This window comes from Protopterus annectens, chromosome 5.part0 (genome assembly GCF_019279795.1).
Source record: "Protopterus annectens isolate FY-2018-M chromosome 5.part0, PAN1.0, whole genome shotgun sequence".
NCBI classification, from domain to species: Eukaryota; Metazoa; Chordata; order Ceratodontiformes; family Protopteridae; genus Protopterus; species Protopterus annectens.
Window position 1 is genome coordinate 665,639,200 of NC_056735.1, and position 23,141 is coordinate 665,662,340.

The 23,141-nt window shown below is 41.4% G+C and overlaps 1 protein-coding gene across 3 annotated transcripts in view; it reads right to left on the reverse strand.

Annotated features, from left to right (window-relative positions):
* Positions 1–16,561, reverse strand: part of LOC122802746 (glycogenin-2-like) — a 1,303,570-nt gene extending 1,287,009 nt beyond the window's left edge. For 2 of the 3 annotated variants that reach the window (XM_044072514.1, XM_044072513.1), the window contains exon 1: positions 16,114–16,561. In XM_044072514.1, the coding sequence (XP_043928449.1) occupies positions 16,114–16,120 (7 nt within the window). In that variant the 5' untranslated portion in view covers positions 16,121–16,561. The remainder of the gene's footprint in view (positions 1–16,113) is intronic. The other variant, XM_044072515.1, reaches the window with a different exon arrangement.
* Between the last annotated feature and the right edge of the window lie 6,580 nt (positions 16,562–23,141).

The following is a 23,141-nucleotide window of genomic DNA, read 5'->3' on the forward strand; positions in this document are numbered from 1 at the left end:
GGAAGTGGACTACATGTGGTGGAGCACAGGAAATTCCCAGACAGATTACTACCATGTCAGCATTATATGCCAGACGACTGAATGCACCCACCATTGCTATCAAGGCCCCAAATGCTCAACTGAAACCAGATGCCATCTGGCATGTTACATACTGTATCATGCACCAGTTATTCACACCTGGGACAAGTAACCTGTAGGGGAAGGCATTTTCCTCAGTTGGCATATGCATGCACTGCCGATCCTAGAGCCCATGGTAGTTATAATATATACATAGATGGCTCAATGGTGTTGACACATCCTACAAGAAACTGCTGTATGCCTTGGAGCCAAGACTTGGAACCAACACCATCCACAGCCTCCAAAGCTGTGAACCAAAGCAATACATGCATTTACTGTGTAGTATAGCATGGCCAGTCCATGCTACAGACTGGAATCTGTATCAGCCTCATGGTAGGCAGGCTACATATGCACAAGTGGGGGAGCATAGAAGCATGGCACAATCCTTGCATAGGTGGATGAGTCATGGATGGTGCCTGCAGCAAGCCTGTACATGGGTTTCAGACATATCCTCAGGTAATTGTGTGGAACTTCCAGATGTGGACTGTCGACTGGGTGCATCAGCAATCTCAAGACAGCTGTGGAGGCATGTGCATCAAGTGAGGCTATGGCACACATGCTCAGTAGTAGGCTGCCACTATGGCCAGCATACACATTATCCATGAACAGTGTACTTAATTATGATGCTAGTTCATGTTTTAGTTTAGAATACAGCCTGGGGGATGCAGTCTGGTACAGAGGCTGTTTTTACCTTTGACAAGGCTTTAACGACCTGCTCTTTGGATACATGGGGGGGGGGGGGGATTGGGAGCAAGGTTTTTGATAAGTTTGGAGGGGATACAGGAGTAAATTTCTTGCCAAGTCTATCAGATTTGCTATCTCTGCAACATCAGTGCAATACAGATGGTCACTAGTTTAGCACATGCTTGGGTCTTACCTTTTAAGCTATGTTTATAGCTGTAAAAGGCCTTGTGCATTAATCTTGGCTGCAATTGCCAAGTTTCTCAATTACCCTTAGAGGATTTAACATGTCTTACTTGCCTGTTGAGGCAGAGGGTGCTTTTCCCTTGTTGGGGCCTCATCTCAGTTCACTTGGGACAGCAACGTTTTGCATTTGTGTAAAGTTTGATGCTGGATGTCCACCAGGGTGTTTTTACTTGGGGCCCTGGCTTCAATTTTCTGGAACAGCTGAGAATATAAACTTACACAGACGTTATTGCACAAGACTTTAGTGTAGGTACCACTTCCAGTTGGGGGTGGGGCTTGGAATGCATTTATACCTTCCCCCAGGAGGGCATAGTTTGCTCAGGTAAAGTTTAGTCCGACATCGCCCTTTGAGTTCTGGTGTGTCAGTTTGAAGGCAACTGATTAGGTTGTCAGATTCAACTGAGGGTCCAACAGGTTTGTTACTGTATTGGGAATTAAACAATTTGTTCCAGCAGGACCAGCCTTAGGTCACCTGGTACCCCCCCATACCACCTGGTGTCCCCATCCTGGTCTCCCAACATCAAATACTGGAAAAAAGTGTCCCAGGCAGCCACCTAGTTGGCCTATGCCCAAGGCCGGCTATGGTGTTCCAGGGCATATGAGTTAAAGTCAAGGAACTGTTGTGCTAGTAAGTTAGAGTTAAAAGTAGGCTTCCCAGTTGATGGTGGGATAATTGAAATCCCCCCGTGACCAGAGTGTTTGGTAATATTTGGATAGCCTCCACTTTGGTCAAGTAGGCCTCATGCACATCAGGAGGCATGGTGGGGGAATCTATAACTAGCTATGACTTGAAGAGGGGTCTTGCCCACAGTAATCTGCCCACAGTAATCTGAACACAATAACTCCAGAGTTGTCCAGTAACTAGTCAGAGGTGACTTTCTAATAGATAGAACCACCACCTCCTTTGGTTCAGACATTAATTTGTCAGTGTGAAGGTGTGGAAGGCATGGTAACCTTGCAAGACCAGGGTAGTCAGAGACCTTAAACCAGGTTTTTGCGACTGCAAAGACATTACATCCTCCAGTGATAGAAGTGCTTCCAGGGTGGGCAGTTTTTGGTTTAAGCTCCTAGCGTTTAGCAGCATAACCCTTTTGTTATGGTTGTCAATTTTCATGTAGTAAATTTGTCGAGACATTGCCTACCACAGTGCCTTTTTAGGCAAGAGCTTTTGCCAGCAGCCAAAAGCCTATTGGTGTCAGCAGCAAACTATTTCTGGCAAAGCAGTGATGTTTTGTCAGCCAGGTCATCCCAGGCTGAAAACTGGAACCCCTTTGAATGACACCACCAAAAACTAAGCCAATTATTGAAACATTTTGTTTATACTGTGGCATCATTCTAGGCAGGGGTAATATGCTGCCCAAGGCTAGGGACATATCTGTCTGGGACACTCAGATCACATCTCTAATAGTCTAGTCTAATGAGGCAAGTCTCAGGTCAGTCTCTAATATACAAGTGACAAGAGTCAGTAGTACTTGTTGCCAAGAGACTCAAGTGCATGTGTGATCTAACAAACCCTAGCATTGGATAGCCGACAGTTACTTTCTCCTATCTAACCTGGTGAGGGCAACATCCATGTCACTTCACTAGTCTCCAATTTCAAAAAAAAATTGGAATTTTGAGTGTTGTGCCTTAAAAACTTCATAGACGAGACACTGCTGTTACTGTGCGCCTTGGGTGCTGTGGGAACAGTTAGTTGTAGCACTGTTTCGGAGGTCTCTGTTTCCGCAAGTTGAAAGAACCTCCACACGTTGATTTGCGTGTAGTGATGGGTGGTGATGGTGGAGTTGCCAACCTATTTAGTGTTAAAGTGCAGTAAATAGTACAATCAAGAAAAAAAAATTGCAACTTCACCTTTGGGAAGCTTAGAAGCCTCTAGTCTTGTATCTCAGCTCAGAGTTGTGGCTGGTAGCCCACCCTCAGTTCAGCTTGGTGAAAACAAGCAGAAAGTCTTAAACACGGTTTGAGTAAAAGCCAAAGCATTAAAATGTTCACCTTTAGAAAACACAAAAGGTGCTCATACCCCTCAATCTTGGCAAAAAAAGAATGGGGGGGGGGCAAGGGTCCAAAAACGGACAGATTTTAAATATTGCTTTTATAAATTGAGAAAGTTGTTATAACAGGTTTGGTATTAGCATGTATTTTATGAAGGCTATGAAATCTTATACTCAAATAGGTCATTTAGTGACTTCAAATCACATGTGCTTTACCAGAATATCAGATAATTAAAACTGACCAAAATGAGAAAAATCTGGACATTCTACAGATTTATACAGTTCAGGAGGTACAGTATAACTAGAAAACTTAATGGCAAAATGTTCTACAAAACTGACCTTTACAATTGTTACTCATTCAATTCTAAGGCTCAAAATGGCTTTGAAAAGCCACAATTATCCACAATAAATGTATTGACAGCTTAAAGCCATTCAAGTAACAAATATCACTAGCAGTACTTTTATAAAGTCATATGAGGCTACCAGTCACTCAACTGAGAAACAAATATGAAAATGAAAATTACAACAGTTTACAAATTTGATATCAATCTGCACTAAAACTACAATTGTTTTCCATTGCGTAGGCTTTAAGATTAAATATTTGAATCCCTTGGTACATAAAAGGGATTACATTAAAAGCAACAGCAAATAGTAACTGAAGCCTAGAGTAAATTACCAGACGTAACTGCAGAAACACCTTGAGAATTCAATAGGCTGTAATGAGTTGTGGGGTCTGTTGGGTAGGGCAGGATTTAAAGGCTACCACTGCCCACATACAAGTGTCAGACCAGGAGTGGATTTTTTATTTTCCCCATCCACTGGTCCAGGTTGCTCCAATAGGGTTAGGAAAGTGGTCCGATTCACAGATGGGAAGCCTATGCCTGTGAATGGGAATTTTCAGATACCCCTGTCCCTCCAACATGCCCTTAAGTCACAATCAAAGTTCAAATCCTTAGATACAAGTAATTTTGGTGCAGTTAGTTTTGCTTTTATGCAAAAGATCCATCAGAACAGGATCCAAGGATGCTTTTATGTCAGCCATAAATCACCTCTCGGCAATCTGTAGGAAAGATTATAAAAAGATAAGGCTTTGAATGCAATCCGCATGGGCACAGGTTATGCCCTGCATGTCTGGACATTCCAGCTGTTGCATGCATCGGGTCAGGCACATACCTTGGGGAAGTTGTACTCCGGGATCGGTCTGATGAAAGCCAAATACAGTACCACAATGACATCCTTGAACAGACACCCTACCCTTCTAAGTTGAGTGACAGAGGGGATGGATTTCATTACCGTAGGATACATTTGTCAGAAGTCAGGTCACTATCTACACAGGACCCCTAATCCCAGTCTACTGTACACTGTTAAGGGTATTTTATCAGAGTAGTTTTCCTGGGTAGCAAACTTCCAACAGGTACCATTATTTGTTTGGCACAGTTTTAAGCAATCATTTGTCTGCGTTAACCCTTCCTGCAAGATGTTTGTACCCTAGGGGGTTCTACGATTGCTCCTAGCTTGCAATCTGCAAAACTTACTAAGCCACAGGCACTCAACACTGGCCCAGACTTTAAAAATAGATGCCAAAGAGGAACTGACCTAGCACATAGCCCTACGGAGCTCCACAGTTGACTGGAGTCTGGAGGCATTCTATTCCTAACTGTCCTGTCTGAGCCATGTTACATAGGGGTTAGTCCCAATTCCAAGAGTTTAATGCCCAATTGTGGTATTGTCAAATGTTTTACCTAGATCAAGGTAGGCAGTATGCAGAAATCTGTCCTCACCCATTGCCCTGGTGACTCAAGGAAATCCACCAAGTTAAGTAGGCATCACCTGCCTTTGATGAAACCAAATTGATTTGGTCCAATTTCTGAAGGTTTCCCCCATATCATTGTTAATTTCCATGAGAGTTTCCGTGGCTTTTGCCTACAAAGGAGAAGTCAGACTAATGGTCTGTAGTTCCTGGGATCCTTTGGTTTGCCCTTGTGCAGTGGGATGACAATTTAAGACTTCAACAATGACCTGAAACTTGCATGAAGACTGTGGAGGTCCAGTTACTTCAGTGGCCGTAATAGGCTATTTCACATTTTAGGAGGCATCTTGGGATATTGTTACACAATGCAAACAATATTCTTAGCATTACAGGGTGCATCCAATACTTGCACCCAACAGTTTTATTTTTTTTTTTTTGGGGGGGGGTAAAGTTGGAGCCGAATTTGTCAGCCCAAAGGCTTACTACATCTCCTGGTTTTGTGAACTTTTTTTAAGCCAACAGTTTGGCACCTCAAATGCAGCTCATTGTGCCAAACACAGATAAAGGCCTTATAGTTGTCCCTGGCCTGGGAAATTATCTTTACTTCAAAATCCACTGGGGTTGGCCCTCTTAGTGGTCAAATATGACCTTTCCCAACTGAACAGGTGTTGTCCTAGTATCAATTTAAATACTGGATTCCATCAGGCTTTTTTTTTTTTTTTTTTTTTTTGAGTAGGCACAGTAGCTGCAGTGGTGCAGTAGCATTGTTGCCTCACAGCAAGAGGTTCTCCCGTTAGATTCTCAGCTGGAGCACCTTGTGTTGAGTCTGCATGTCCTCCCTGCAGTAGATTGGTGTTCAAAAGACATTCGTAGAATGGGCGTCCCTTCGTTGAAGGTTGGGTGTAGAGCTGGCACCTCGGCACCCTTAAAAAATCTGCCAATCATTAGTGGACAAGTGCTCTGCTGTAGTGACCCCAAACAGTGAAAAGCCAAAGAAGGCACAGTAGCATCCATGCAATCACGGACATGGTTGTGCAGAGCTTTTGTGCATAATTCTGCACAGGCTGTTTTATCTGCGTTTGATGTAGCATGGATTTTTGACAGGTTATCGCTTAAAAGGTAGCTTGCCTTGGAGTAGCTTGTTACAGGGTTTGTTTTTGTACAAAACTAGTTTCATGTGCAAGTTTACAAAACATAGGTATTGCTACACCTAGAAAATTGGGGGATGTGTACAATTCCTAGTCTATAAAGTCCCCCATTAGTATGGCATTTGGTTGAATAGTGAGTGTTGCAAATAATTCCAAATACGAGCAATGAGTTGCCTGGGACACAGGGCAACATAGCTTGCTATAATGTGGTATGAGACTGTCCATAGTAACCTGCACGAGGAGGAACTAGTTTTGTAACCAACCTAAATGTATGCTTAACTATTGATGTAGAGACACTGCCCTCTAATCCCTATCTATGCAGTTGTTGGTTTAAACATGTGAAAGGCACTGAAGCCTTGCACTGCCAGGGTAGTTGACTAAACCAGATCTGTACCCTCAGACATCTGCATTTTCCAAGATGAGGAGAGCTTAGTGGGAGTGCAGTCTCTTTAGACTCCTTGCATTGAGTAGTAACACCTTTAGATTTCACTGTTTTGTGAAAAGTTGGTCAATCTGGCATCACCCAAAGAATGTGATGCAGGAAGGACAAGGTTTTCAATATTAGAAAGCCTTGAGGGGGACAGGCGTACACCATCCTGGGCAAAGTACCATGTTACCCATATCCTCCCATGCTGGACAAATTGTGTTCTACAGGAAAACAGAAAAATCAGATTAAAGCCAATCTTCTGTTCATACTGCGGCATCATCCTTGAAGACAGAATGCTGCTCAATGGTAGGCACATAAGTCAGTCGAACTCCATAATGTCTCTTCACAAGGTCTAGAGAGGCACGTCTCAGGCCATTTACATGGTTATGACTGGCTCATACTGGTACCTGTGGTGCAACGATACAAGTATGTGCAGCTTGGCAGATCCTGGCTCCTAATGGGCAGAGCTGTTTGTCCTTGTACCAGTCTCATTTAAAATGTGATGTGCATCCCAATTTCCAAGCCACATCTTGTCTGCATGCATCCCAGAGTTTTAGGTTCATCTTAGGTTCACACCTGGTATTCAAAACTTTGGCATAAAAGTTTTGAAAACATGAGATGCAATGAAGTGACTGCAAGAACTTGTCTTAAGAGGACTTCACATCCCCATTCTCATTAACGAAGGTAAAACCTAACACTGATTAGCTGAAGGTCTTTAAAGCCAAAGTCAAATGGCAGCCTACATTAAAAGCTGCACTATTTGGGTGAAAGAGACCACTAACTGAGGAAACAGACAATGAAGGGGGGGGGTTGCCCACTTTGTTGGGCAGAATATTTTTTTGCTACACATCTGGCTGCTCAGAACAGTCTGCTTTCATTAAATGAAAGCCAAGATTATTTTCCAAATGCTTATTTCTCCAGTTACAGTACAGAGTCAATCTGAACTAATTGGGACTTAGGGCAATTTGAATATTCAAACAATTTAACCGGATAAAAAAAAAACTTGTTTTTTCTGCACACAGGGAATGCACTTTAACCATTCAACAATTTCAGTGGACAATACAGAATATTTCACACAAGAGCGGGCTGAAAGTTCATAAACACAAGCAAATTACCTGTGTAAATATTCATTATTTTTTCCTACTTGGAAGGCTGTGTTTGGATAATCTGCTGTACAAGCAGCCACAGCACTTACGGGGCAAGCTTACAATGGAGGTACTACTTAAGTGGTGTAGCCCCTCAAGGAACCCCACCAAGAGAGTGATCTTCATCCTTTGGAGATCTGGGTAAACCAACACTTGCCCCCCCCCCCCCTCAGCAGGAGAGGATTAAAGCCTCATGTCCACCCAATTCAACACTGGAGTCACTAGCTTAATGCAAATAACCAGGAATACTGCTTTACACCAGCTGGCTGGTCAAGCATCTACATCTTCAGTCTTTAGTCAAGTTCATGTTGACACTATCAATACAACTTTAAATTTGGTAATTTTGGATAACAATCCAAACTCTACAAGGTACTCAGCTTTAGTATCCAGCATTGAAGCCTAGAGTACCCACCAATAGGTCTGCTCTCTACCACTGTGCAGCTAGTGCTTACTAGGCAGTATCCCCAAAATCCAAGGCTTGTTACCAGGTTTTAGTCTACAACAAAGTTTACTATCATGCAATAGCCTGCTGCATTGTCTGTACAAATTAATGTTTAGGACAGTGGCTCAACATATCCCAGGGTCAGTTTAACTTAAGATTAGCAGCGAGTCACTAATGATAACCTGCTTCTGTTAAGTGACATGGATGTCAGGAAATTCAAGACCAAGTGTATGGCAGCTTTTATTCCACCATGGCCGTTACAGAAATTATTCATAGATACTAAATCAATGTCAAGTACCATGTATAGGCCTTACCGTTACTACACTGGGTTTCAACAAGTTGGGAGGGTCTGAAATAGAATATTCTGTTTCAGGGAGCTGGGCTGTAGTAGTAGCCTGCATTTCTTAATGGAACAGCAGAAGGGCTAGGTGAGTGAGGGAGCATCCCAAAGATACTATGCTTTAGTGAAAAAAGGGTCCAGGAATAGAATTAAACTAATGGACCACCACAGCAATGTGTGGACTGGGAAGTGGTTAACAAGCATCTTCAGGACACAAATAATGACTGTACAGGTTAGTAGCAAGTGGCTTGAATTCGGTCAAAAACATTTAAGGCTACATCAATCTCCTCTCCGGTCCAGCTGGTGAATCTGGGAATCTTGAGGCAATGTTATAACTGCCTCATGTACACAGACAACCCTCGCCTCCTCCCACACAACACAAATACTTGCGAGAGATGCAGCTATTTAGCCAAACTGGAGGCTGAGCTCTCAACTCAGGACTAGCAAGACCAGACAGGAGGAGAAGGCAACTACACACACCACAAAACCAGCCTCACAATGCTACCACACCACTGAATCAAACACAAAGACATACTCGGAGGCTCCGAGTAAAAATGTACCTAAACAGCAGAGGCCTCCAAAGCAGACACCCAAACAACTGCTACCTCAAGACACCCCACAAGCAACACATAAACCACAAAAGCAGTGTGCAAAGCAGTCACAGCCCTTAAGGCCAAATACAACACCAAACATACTTGTCATAGGTGACTCCATAGTCAGACACACTGATGTCCCACTCACCAAGCTGAACAAGGAGAGGGTCACAGTAAGCTGCCTATCGGGCGCTAGAATCCGCCACATAACACAAGCACTCTGGTCACTCCACGGCAAGTACAAATATGACAGTCATTGTCCATGCTGGTGTGAACGACCTGAGACGTACCTCCCTGGACTACATGGAGACAGAGGAGCTCTCCGATTATGTAGCCCAGGCAGGTATGACCCTGACCCTGAGCAGTACCCTTCCTTCACCAAGAATGATGCCACAATATAGAGACAAGATGATAAGCTTTAACTGATTCAAAGGGGATCCAGTGTGTCTGCCTGGGATGACATGCTTGACAAGCCACACTGCTTCGCAAGGGACGGCTTGCACCTGTCACCCCTGGGATTCCGGATATTGGCTAAGGCTCTTGCCACCCTCATAGTGGCTTTAGGCAAGGCTCAAATTCTAAACCTACCACCCTAGAAAACAAAAATGGGAAGAAACAGAGGGTAATGCTGCTCAATGCCAGAAGTCTAAATCTCAAAATGCACGCACTCTAGGCCCTTCTCAGTATGGAGAACATCGATGTCTGTGCTGTAACAGAAACCTGGTTCAAGGCTCCTGAGAGCACCCTGGCACCATTAGGTTTTACCTCATATCATGCGTTCCGGCCCCAAAACCCAGACCACACCACAAAAGGAGGGGGTGTATCCATATTCATAAAGGATACCCACACCTCCAGGTTGGTGGCAATGCACGAAGCTTCGGAACCCATCCAGGTGCAACTAACCATAGGCAAAACTGCTCTACAAATTGTAGCATGCTACAGGCCACCCTCTCAAACTCAGGAACCCCACACAGCCTTCCTGAAGACACTGGAGGGTATAAATGCATCTCCAAACACCATCATAATGGGTGACTTCAACTACCCAAATATAGACTGGGAACATTACTCAAGCTCTAACTTTCTAGCCCAACGGTTCCTGGAATTCATAAATTCAAATGCCATGGAACAGCTAGTCACTGTTCCCACGAGAGAAAATATACTAGATCTCATTATCACAAACATGGGGACAAAATGCTCCAGACCGGAAGTATATCCCTCATTGGTGAGATCTGATCATAAACTAATCTCACTGGAAATCCACATCCCGCCCCCACCCCAAACAATAAAGACCACAGTGAAGAACTTCTCTAAAGCAAGCTTCACACTACTCAAGACTGGTGTGGTATCCTTCAAGGCCCCTGAGCCAGTGGAAACCACAACCCAAGCTGCGGAAGCCCTTACAAATGCCTTCTATGAACATCTCCAGGACTGCATGGATCAGGCAATCCCAAATAAAACCAAGACTCCACAAAAGGCAAACGTCCAGTCTGGTGGACCCCAGCCATTAACAAACTTTACAATAAAAGAGGAGAAAGCTATTACATAATAGAACAAAATCCATAAAAGGGAAGTCACCCCTGATCATTATTAGTAAAAAAATACGAGCACTCATAAAATCAACTAAGGCCAATTTTGAGAGAAAAATTGCCATGGATTCAAAAGACAATCATAAGGCCTTTTTCAGCTATGTTAGGAACCTGGGTGGAAACTCCCAGATATGCTCAGAATTAGTCCAAAATGATACAAAAAAAATCACTGAACCCACAGACATTGCCAACATACTGGCAGACAGGTTCAGTGCAAACCACCCCCCCTAAAGGAGAGATGTCTGGGAGGCTAGCCTCCCAGACATCTCAAATGCGCAGGTAAGAGCTGCTCTCTCTAAAGCTAAAAACACAGCATCAATGGGACCGGATGGTGTCCCCGGCTGTGTGCTACACGAGCTAAATGAGGAATTAAACCTGCACATAAAGCAGCTGTTTAATCTCAGCCTTACCACAGGATACGTGCCCAACTGTGGTCCCACTCCACAAAGGCGGTGCCTCTACAGACCCTGGTAATTACCGCCCCATAATCTTGTTAAGTCTAGTCTGCAAAGCTATGGAGAGGACCATAATGGAGCTCATAAACAAAGATATAGGGGACTTGCAGACATTGGACCTGACCCAGTTGGGCTTCGTCAAGGGCAGATCATGCCTTTTGAACTTGGTCGACTTCTTTGAAACAGTCACCAAGGCCATTGATGAGGGAAAGGCAGCCCATACAACCTACCTTGACCTTGCAAAGGCCTTCGACACAATATCCCACTCTGGTATTGTAGAAAAACTTACCAGCTTAAATGTAAACCCATATGTCACAAGATGGGTTGCAAACTGGCTTAAGGACAGAACCCACAGGGTTAGAGTTGCTGGCGCTATGTCAGACTCCAAGCCGGTCACAAGCGGTGTCCCACAGAAGGCGTCTCAGAAGTACAGGCCAACATGGGAGGACTTTGGCTGACAGTTTGCAGACAACTGCAAACTGGGCGCCATAGTGGAAAGTGCATCGAACACAGATATCCTTCAGAAGGGACTCACGGAAACAGATAGCTGGTGCCAGAGCCATGGCCTGAAGTTAAACGCCAAAAAATGTATAGTCATACCCTTCGGGAAAAACAAGGTAACCCCAAGCTACCATATAGGTGGCAATCCACTAAGCACAGAAGAGGTTATCAGGGACCTGGGGACCCAGGTTGACAGTGGCCTTTCTTTTGACACTCACATTGCTAAAGTGGTTAGAAAGACCTTCTACATTGCCCACCTGATCATGAAGGGATTCACATCCAGATCTAGTGAGGTCATTGTTCCCCTGTACTCTTCACTTATCAGACCAATGATAGAGTACAATGCCCCATTCGGGATGTATCGCACCCGACATCTGCAGCAATTTGAGAGACCCCAAAAGTTCCTCACCAAAAGGATAAAGGGACTCCAAAATATGTCATATGCTGCCAGATTGAAGAAACTCCAGCTCTATTCAGTTGCATACAGTCTGCTCAGAGGTGACATGTGCCTGACATACAAGGCCATGTCCAACCCGGAATTAATGGACATGCTCCACCTCAAAAAATCCAAATCCACCAAAACCACTAGAGCAAGCGACTTAAACCTTAGCACGGATATAAATAGGACGTGCTGGAGGGATAGATTTATCACTCAGACTCCCTATGCTGTGGAATAAAATCCTGGTCCATGTGAGGCAGAGCACCTCACTGGCTCTGTTCAAGAGAAATCTTGACCTGTGGATGGGAGATCGAAGGTTTATCCCGGGAATCATCTCTGTCACTGCTGGACAGAGGCACAACAAACTAATGGGCACAGTATTTTTTCATACAAGGGGTGGCGTAAGCCATAAAAATTTGGGCTAGGCTTATAAATGCCTTAGGGCAGATAGCCTAGTATAAACCTATGAACCCATTTCCCCTCTAGGGGCATTCTAAGCAGAATAATATCATGTAGTGACTGATCTTGCCATGGCAGCAGTGCCACAATGTACGAGCCAAGACACCTAACTTTAACAAGAGCTAAATGTGCAAGCGATAAATTGTCAAGCATTTGCTCAACAGTAACAAAATAAACTTACTTGCAATACACAGAAAACTGTCCAACACCTTGAGCCAAGCAAAGCCATTCTGAAATCAGAACTTTTAAGACATAAAATACTTGTCTAACCTGTTCACATCTTGTACGTCTGCCCACAGTTAGACAGTTTCAGAAGTTTACAATGTTATAGTACTTTGACCCATAGCCAACACTTCTTCCATATCTCCTGGATGCGGATAGTGTTTCAAACCTATGCAGCAGGATTTACTATACATTATCTCCTGGATGTGGATAGTGTTTCAAACCTATGCAGCAGGATTTACTATACATTAAAATAAAAAAATTACAGATCAAGCTTCCTTGGCTCTAAACCACAATTTCCTGCCTCCTCATTCTAACCACTACTTGCTGCTACAGATGAGGGCTGAAGTAGGTATTGGTAACTTGTGTATGTTAAGCATCAACAAAATGATCATTGCTACAGTACGAGAAAGAGCTCTGCTACAGTTTCCAACTCAAAACCCTTCAAATCATGCAAACTGAGGGAATCTCAACTGTACGATTTTAAATTTTCCCTATGGGCTATTAAAAAAATGACATGCACGATGACCAACGTTACTTCAAAATGCACGTTAATTTTTCATTTTTGAGGACCTCAGAATCATTTTTGAGGACCTCAGAATCAGTCAAGATAGAGGATAACAAGCCATTGGATTTAACAGCCAATAAGGTCTCACATGGTAGGATTATACCTACATTATATCTAGAAATATCTACCAGTGTATCCAGTGTGCTTCACATACAGACTTAAAATAGTTATCAACTGAGTGCTTTCATTTACTGGCACTCCCAAAAAACAGTAAGGTGACAAATACCACTATGATCTACAGCATAGCATTACAGCAACTGCAAATAAACAGCAGTTCAGTGGGACAGTTTTCTAGACCTATAGGCACAACATACAAGGGACCAGAAACCTCAGTGCTTGCAGGAACAAACCCAAACCATCTGTTTAAGCTGCCAACAGAAGTTACAATCTGACTTCTAACAAGAGAAGTCATTCATATTACACCACTACATACAGAAACTAAAGTTCTTGGAGAACAGTTCTAAGCACCTCAGGATGAGAGAATTGCATTTGTCCTATACTGAATCTTGACAATACTCAAAAAAACTAAGCTCTGAAATTCTTGTGTAGACAAATACAGATTTGCCAAGTTACACATGCAATCATTTGTTATGCGCGTGTGCTAATCACATAGCAACCGCCTCATCATATACCTTCCATTCTGGTTGACTACACAGATATTTGCTTTAGAGGCAGAAGAGCTTAAACTATACAAAATTAGTTTTACGACCGCCAAAGGAAAAAACATCTGTTAAAAGGTGCTCTTACATGTTACAGACACCCACAAAAAATACTGGGGGAGATTCACAATGGTATAAGACATTTAGCAACTCTAGTCTAGATGAATGCAGGAAACAAATACAACATACCTGTGTAAGCTGCCAACACAAGTTACATTAAAGATTTGCAGGAGTGTCATTCCTATTTCATGGCTACATACAGAAATACAAGTCCTTGGATAACCATTACAAAACAGGGTTACGTTTGAGTATACATGGTATCAGAGTACTATTATGTAGAATCTAACCAAACAGGTGTTGAATAGAGCAAGGAGATCTCTACAGTACAGGTACAAGCCAAGCATTTTTATACACACAAAGAAATTGCAGCTAAAATTACAACCAATGTATTCTTTCACATGGTTTACACCAAGTATAGATAGGGTTGCCTTTTAAATCTGAGAAAGGTTCAAGAACTGAAATCCAAGGAACAGCTTCTCGGCCATGTGCTAAACATTTATACACTAAAAGAAAACAGAATGAGACAAGTGATATACAGCAACAAGATAATTCACAGAACCAATTTTCTTTCCAGTTGCAATGACCAAGTGTGCTCACAGCTTGCAAAGACAAAAGTAGACAAAACCATGAGCACAACGTCTACCACTAATTGTGAAAGCGCTGTCTATCACAACTTTTGAAACAGAGGACAGGTTCCAAGATGCATACATGCTAAATATTCTCCAGCCTTTAAGGGTCCCCAAAAGACAGTTATTTACCTAGATTATAACTGCCTTTCCCCCCCTAAACAATGTTACTCTACTGGTAAGGATTTTTACTTCTCGTTACAGAAATTAAACCCCATAGGTCTACCCTGAAAGGCATTCAAGAAGTCAAATTATCCAATTACCAAATTTTAAACAGAAATTAAAGAACTTCTACACCCTTAACTACATGTTCAAAAAGCTTCTCTTCATGAAGCTTCTTACTTAAATTTAAGGAACGCTCCAGATTTAAAGTGAGAGAAGTCCTTAACCACAGTTCAAACTATGAAAGCAGACCCCATCACGTAAGGCTACAAATCCAAAATGTTTTTCAGACTTGCATGCAGACATTTTAATCATGCAGAAATATACAAACCTGCTTGATTTTAATAAAGCAAACTGAAAACTCAGTTTTAAGTGGTGGACTTAATTTAATTCCTACTGCCTATGTAGTTTAACCTAGTAGTGATCACATCAAACCAGTTTACAAATAAAGGAGTTATTCCAGATTGAACACACCCTTCTCCACAAAACTGCCATGCAGAGTCAGCCCCCATGCAAAGTGCTCTCTAAAGGAGCTTTTTTTAAAGTTTGAGTGCTACACAAATTAAGAACTTTCCTGACTGTGCTAATTTAAGACCTACTACCAAAATTCCCACCATTATACCACACATACACAAGTCTGAAATTTTTAGAGTCATAAACCTGATTTGTGGGAAGTAGAGGCATTCTACACTGCAAAGCTTACAGAACTGTACGCAAATACAAAAATTCTTAGAATCTAACATTTCACAAGATCCACCATACTTAGAAATAGCTGCTTCATGCATGTTTGAGCAGAGGTGCTAGATGCCTCATGTATTTGAAAAATGCCACTTCTATGACCACCATCCCAACCCAGATTTAAAAAAACGCTTTAATAACGAAGGCAGTACTTGCCAGCATACAGCAATTAAAATGCAGTTTTTTTGGCTCTCATTACATGCAGTAATCCAAGTTGCAACCAATGACCAAGACAAGTCAAAGCAAATTTAAATAAGTTAGGATACAAAAAATACAAGCTATTACTTAATAAAAGGTTGTCGCTTAATCACCTAGACTACACTAGCAAAACACAATTTTCAAATAGCCATTCAGTACACTTTATACAAAAGGCCTTACCTAGAACACAACCAGAATGCAAAACAGGCTCAACAACCTCTGATAAAACAGACTTGCTAACACCTCACTTGTATATATAAAGCGGTACATATAACAAACAGAACAGCGTTTTCTACTACCGTCTAGTCCTTCAGTGTACATTAGTGGCAATTTCCGCATTATGCAGCGGATACTACGGCTATATACTCAATTATGTTCCATACCCAGAGCCATACACCCACAATTTCAGAGGCAGAAAACTGCATTTAAATATACAGCGTGAAAGCCAAATTCTGGCAGCTCTCTTACAACACACAAGTACAAACGATACCATAAAGAGCACCAGTACATAATAGCAATGTAAATCAGAATGTGATGGTACCAGAATGTAATAAGCCTACCTGGCATTATGGCTAACTTTTATTACTTCAGCCTCCAGGACAATAATGATCGGTATCGTTGCAGTACACCTACTTCTGACGGCAAGCAAAGATATAGTCCAACAACGAAATAAAGCTAAACCGCCATTCCCTGGTGTAGAGCTTTAACCTACAAGGCAATGTACCGTTTTAGCTAAAATGACAGAATGACACACCCCCTCTGTGTGTGTGCTAGGATTTACGGCAAGGCTATAGCTGTTTTAGAGAATAAAGTAACTTGAAGCGTCCCAGCTGAATAATTACAGTAACAAGGACCTTCACAGAAACATAATTCTATTCACTCTAGCACGAATGCCCGGTTTTACTAACAGACACTTCACAAGCCCTCTGCATGTCCTTGTACAAATGCCAGACAGACTTGTTACGTTCTGCAGAGATTCCTTGACGTTCTACAAGATTACAAAAGGGTGGTGAGGTGAGGGTGTTGTGGTTAAATGTTAGATTCTGTGCTTTTGATTGGTCACTGTGAATGTTCCTCCTTCCAATCACTGTCCTCCTTCCTATCAGCTGTGTTCAGGGACGTGTAATTGTGCAGGTGTTAAGTTTTGATTGCTGACTGAATTAAAAATAAACGCGGGTTAGTTTATAGTTTTGATAGTAATATGTTACCACGAGACAAAACTGTATTTAATTAAATAGACGAGTATCCACTTGTTTTCTACTTCTTACTGTTTATAGAAGTAATTTAAGGTACCCACATTGAAGGGTTATAGTAGGAATAAATGAAATTTTGTTGTAAGGTTATGACAGCGACATCGTAACACTGACGGAATCTATAACTCGCAAGAAAAGAAATATCAGTTTAGTTAATTTTGTAGATATTTATTTGTTATCACGACTAGTTTATAGTATTCTTGCAATTTCACGGTATCGCAGCCTGCGAAGGTTGCATTATCATGCAACTCTTGACTTTCATTCAGAAAATAATAGTCTGCGGCTCTTCAAATTCCAGTTTGTCTTTAGTTTCACTGAAAAGGTTGGCACACATTTGTTGATCTAGTGTGCCATGCCAGCATTACCAGGCGACCAGGAAAATCCCTGTTTTTGTTGACTACTACACTGGTGTAGTAACGTGTTCTGGTGGCATTGATCAGTTTCCTAATCTTTTCTCGTTTGTTTGTACCGTAGTTCTCAACCAATCGGGGACAAATCCAGAAATAATCAGGGTCAGTCTGGGACACTTACAAATTAGTACTAATAACTTGGATTGACGGAATGACATAAAATGAATTAATATACATTTACCTGCATTTTTCTCAACTAACAGAAGTCCATAATTCTAATTATTGACAACATTTAATAAATGTAATTCAATACTCATCCCCAAATCACAATTTTTAGGCGGGGTTAAGAAGGGCAGAGTTAAAATTTGAGTAAAAATGAAGGCTAGCTCTAAAATCAGGGACACCTGGCAGGTATATGCACGGCGGGGGTGTACGTACTTCTTGTTTGCCCGTGTTTCGCTAACGATATTGTTTTGACTTAAACTGTTGCTTTGTCCCCCGGAAAATTTGTGATTCTGTGATCATATCGTTTGCTGCTACTAAATAATGTCAGATATTTCACTTGGACACTTATTTTTCTACGTTGTTTTATTCTGTTAGCTTTAATAAGGTGATATTTTAGGGCGGCCACGGTGGTGCAGCTGTTAGCGTTGCCACCTCACAGCAAGAAGTTCTTCGGTTCGATTCTCGGCTGGGTGCCTTCTGTACGGAGTCACGTGGGATTGCTCCGGTTTCCTCCCACATATTGAACACACTAAAATTGGCCTTACGCAGTTGCGTGCGTGTGCCTTCCGTGGAAGGTTGGGGGTTGGGCTGGCAACTCGACACCGTGAAACAACGCTGCCAGGCATTAGGGGACATCACAAACGAGGAAGCGGAGAAAAACGGTTCAGCCTACTTTTCATTATAGGCTTTTATCACAAGGATCTTAGGGAAGTATTCGGCTAACTGCTCTAAAGGACCATTTAAGCCTAGACAAGCACCCCAAAGTCAGAATCAAATGAACCCCTATATCTATAAAGTAAAGACTTTATCCATTATGCTAAATTCCCTTATAGCGGATTAAGACAAAAACATATGACTTTGGAAATCAAACATTTTTATGAAACAGATGAAATTTTAACATACGTTATTTTTTTATTTATAGTAGTTTACTTTGCTTGTGTTTACCGGTTTATTCAGTTGGGTGTGGTTAAAAAATAAACTTCTCACCGGAGGCTTGGGGAACAAAGCTCCAGCATATTACAAACTTAAAAAAAAACATTTAGTAATCCATTTGCCGTTTAGACTGCATTCGTATTAAATAAAGGGAACCATTGCAGTATAAAATATACTTGTGGATTGTTTAATGTTGAACACGGAGCATTTGTCTTCCTGGGTTTGTCAAATTGATTATACGATTATTGCTTAGAAATTCAAAGAAATTGAGATTAGGGAAGGAACTAGGTAGGGCAGGAAATGTTAATCTTGTAGTCAAGATGTGGGTTCATACATAAGTATATATATATATATGGGTATCATAAGGTTTACATTAGAAATATAAAGGTGGGCTGTGAGCAGTAATACAAAGCTATGTGTATTACAGGAAGATGCCAGTAAAACTATTCAGGTATTGGTGAAGGCTGGTTATGGGGCATAGGATTCTGAATTGTAGAACAGTGTGTGTGTGTGTGTTGTATCTTTAAGAAGCATTTCCAAGTGTGGCACGTGCATATAAATAGCGAGCACGTGCAGGCAGCAGTGCCATTTTGAGAGAGCAGCCAGAGTGTGAACATGTATGAGTGTGGTAGTCAGTTTATTCAAGTTACTAAGCCTCAATTCTCATGTGTTTGTACATAAAGCTGCTTGAACAGAACCCGCAACTGTTTGTCTGTTTTATCTTGAACAGACGAGTGACTCACTGTCGGAACTGGGATTTTAGAGACTGCCTTTACAAGCCATGAGGTGCAAAGGTAACAGTGAAGGCATGTTAAACAGAATGGGTGCAAAAAAGGGCCAGAAACAAACTACAGGTAATCAAAACTCGCACAGATGATTTATTTTATAAAATAAATAATAAAGAGCATTCAAAGGGCACAGAACACTTTATTAAATAAATAGCACAAGTATTAAGCAAATGAGAGGCACAAAATGCATTATTGATTAAACTAAATGTTCAGACTTACGGTATTTGTTAAAATTATCAGAAAAGTTTATAAGGGGTTCAGAGTTGCCTAAGAGTTGCAAAACGAGGATGTTTAGAGTAAAACAAGCTCAAGAAAAGTACAATGAGTATGAAAAGAGTTTAAATGGGCATAATGAATATAATAAAAGGGCAACTTAAGCATAAGTAAAGCAAGCCGACTGCATGTTTTTTGGCAAACTACTGTGTTTTGGCATAAGCTACTCCTTCTCATTGACTGAAGCTATTCTAAGCATAACTAAAGTTGTTCAAAGTATCTGTGTGTAAAGTGCTTACAATGTGTGCTTTATTACTGTGCATTTACTCCGAAGAGTTTACTGTGTGCAAAGTGCAACTATTTTGTAAAGTGCAGTCAGAATACAGCCATTTCGAAAAGTTTTTTGTGCTGTATACATTTATTTGCAAAGTGCCACAGTTTCAGTGTTTATTACACTGTACAGAGTTATTTAACAAAGTACAGCCATTTTGGAAGAGTTTCAGTGTGCTATATAGAGTTTATTCGCAAAGTGCAATCATTTTGAAATGTTTCTTACTCTGAGCTTCTTCTGCCCAGTTTATTCGCCAAGTGCAGTCATTTTGAAATGTTAACTATAAAATAGAAGACTAACTCAAAAACAAAACATACACTGGAGCCAGAATAAATTTTGAAATGTTTCTTACACTGATAAGAGGTGGTTTCACAGAGTACAATGATTTCAAAAGTGTTCTTATGCCACGGAGACTTGTTTTGCAAAGTTCAGTTGTTTAGAGGTTTATTGTGCTATTGGGCATTTTTACAAGTTCTGGCATGAATTTCTGGCATATGTATATGTATGTTCATGCATAATTGCAAAAGCCTTCACTCGTGTGTGTGTGTGTGTGTGTGTGTGTGTGTGTGTGTGTGTGTGTGTTAATATGGCAGAGGCATTTCACAGACCAGGTCCAGTTGTAGTTGATCATAATATTGCAGAGAATTGGAGAGTATTTGAGCAGGGATATGATATTTTCATACAAGCAGCTTTTTCCTGCCAAAGATGCACATAGCAGGGCATTCATTTTGCTTAATCTAGCAGGGTCAGAGGCCATTGAAAGAGAGCATTCATTTGTGTATGCATCAGCAGTATATGCAGGAGAGGGGAAACATGTTATATTGTTGTACCGGCTGAATCAATGGAGGACCCAGACTGCTTGAAATACAAATTCAGAGAAATGTGTAACCCCCAGACAAATGTTACATTAGAGAGGTACTTGTTTTGTACAAGAGATCAAAAGCCAGGAGAAACATTTGCGCTTATATTACTAACCTGAGAAATAAGGCTAAAATGTGCAGGTTTGGTGATTTGAAATATGAGTTGATAAAGGACAGGCTTGGTGTTAATAATGTTGCAGTGAGAAAGATTTTGCTTTATAACATTGATTTAATGCTGAGCAAAGCTATTGAGGTTTGTCAAATCCATGAACTCACAGAAAGGCACACAAATATGCTTGCAAGTGATAAGAGCATGGTTTCAGCAGGCTCCAGAGCAAACATAGACCATATGCAGCACGTGGCTAGCAGAAACAGTCCTAAGCACATGGCAGCTGCAGCCCATGCGGGGTTTCCTGGGAAACCTTGTAACTTTCCAGCAAGTTCTAATACTAGCTCAGTAAAATGGACATGCTCAGTGCAGTACAAGGGTGAGTCAACAAAACACAAGTCAAGTTTTATTGTCAATTGTTGTAATTGTAGTGCCAATCATGAGTCTAAAAGAGAAAAGTACTTAGCATTTGGACAGCAATGCCACAAGTGTAAAAAAATTGAAGCACTTTCAAAAGGTTTTGCAAGTCAGGCAAACTTCATTCAGTTATAAAGAAAGGTCACTTAAATAAGCAAGTTGATCATGTAACTATGTAGATGGTGTATCAGTGGTTGGTGAAAAGATTAATGCAGTGGATTTGTTGACAAAGAATGGAGTAGTTTTGCACTGTCCTGATCAATGGTAAACCCACAGAGCTCAAAGTCGACACTGGTTCAAAGTGTAATGTTATGCCAGCAGAAACATTTGCTAAAGTAAGAGCTGGTGAACAACTTAATTTGGCTAATTGTGCAAAGTGTGTTGCTTATGGAGGTGAATAAATTCAAACCGAAGGCTCAGTAGTGCTTTCATGCTATTCATCTGGGAACAGTTACAGCTTGCAATTCTATGTAGAATGAAGACCTGTGCAGTCATTGTTGGGTCTTAGAGACAGTTTTAAGAATGAAACTGCTTTCCTTTACCAAAGAAGGCATCATGTAAGCACATTTCCCAGTTCCATTTTCACCAATGTTATTTCCTCAGAGTATGGTGATGTTTTTGATGACAAGCTAGGCAAACTTTCAGTTGTGTACTCCATGAAAATAGACCCGGAGGTCAGACCAGCAAGGAGAGTTTGATAGCTATGCAGAACGAAGTCAAAGTCCAGCTGAATAAAATGGTGCAGCAAGGACTAATTTGTCCAGTTACAGAACCAACTGAATGGGTGTCTTCCATGGTAGCTGCTCATAAAAAGGGTTCCGATGAAATCAGAATATGCGTTGACCCAAGAGACTTGAATAAGGCATTATAGAGACCACATCATCCTATGCGTCCAGTCAGTTGCAGCCCTGATGCCAAATGCCACTGTGTTTTCTGTCCTGGATGCAAAGAGTTCATTTTGTCAAGTGATGCTTGATCGCAGATCTTCACTACTGACTACATTCAGTACTCCATGTGGTAGATGCAGATTTCTTAGGATGCCTGTTAGAATAAATTCTGCAAGTGAAGTCTTTCAGCGTACAATGGAGCAAATTTTTTCGGGTTATCCATGTACCATAATAGTAAATGATTTATTGGTTGGAGGCAATGGCGAAACAGAGCATGATATAAACCTCAGAAAAGTTCTAGACAGAGCATGTGAAGTGAACTTGAAGCTCAGTCCTCCTGAAGTGTAAATTCCGGCTACCAGAAGTTTTATTCACTAGCACTGGCTTATGACCAGGCCCATCCAAGCAAGCAGTCATTCTTGAGATGCCAGCACCGGACAATATCCAAGCCCTACAGCATTTCCTTGGTATGGTTAACTATTTGGGCAAGTTTATACCTGACTTCAAAGAGTTATCAGTGCCTTTAAGAGAGCTGACACACAAAAATGTTTTACATGGTCATGGTTGGAACAGCACCAGATGCCCTCAGGCAGAAAATTGCAACCCACCTTCACTAAGATACTATGATGTCAATAAACCAGTGATTCTTTCCTGTGATGCTTCAAAGTTTGGTCTTGGTGCAGTTATTCTTCAAGAAGGCAGACCAGTAGCCTATGCATCTAGAACTCTTACCCAAACTGAAATGCAGTATGCTCAAACTGAGAAGGAACTTTTGGCAATTGTGTTTGCATGTTCGAAGTTTCATGATTATATTTATGGCCGAGCTGTTCAGATTGAGACTGGTCATCAACCTCTAGTCACTATTTTAAAGAAACTTATGCATACCACCCCAGCAAGATTACAAAGAATGATGCTCAGATTGCAAAAGTATAACTTCATAATGGTCTACACAAAAGGCAAACCTCTTTATCTGGCTGATACCTTATCCAGATCACCCAGTAATACAGTGGAATAGCTTGATGCAGAGAATTTTGACTGTGATGTCATGGAAGTGCGTAATTTGTCTACCTCGAGGCTTGATGAGCTGAGAGATCATACAAAAACTGATCCAGTATTGCAAAAGTTCAAACACATCATTAATGTTGGATGGCCGTCAAAGCAATCTTGTGTACCACCAGAAGTGCAACCTTTTTTCCTTACTAGAGATGAGATGTTTATGGAA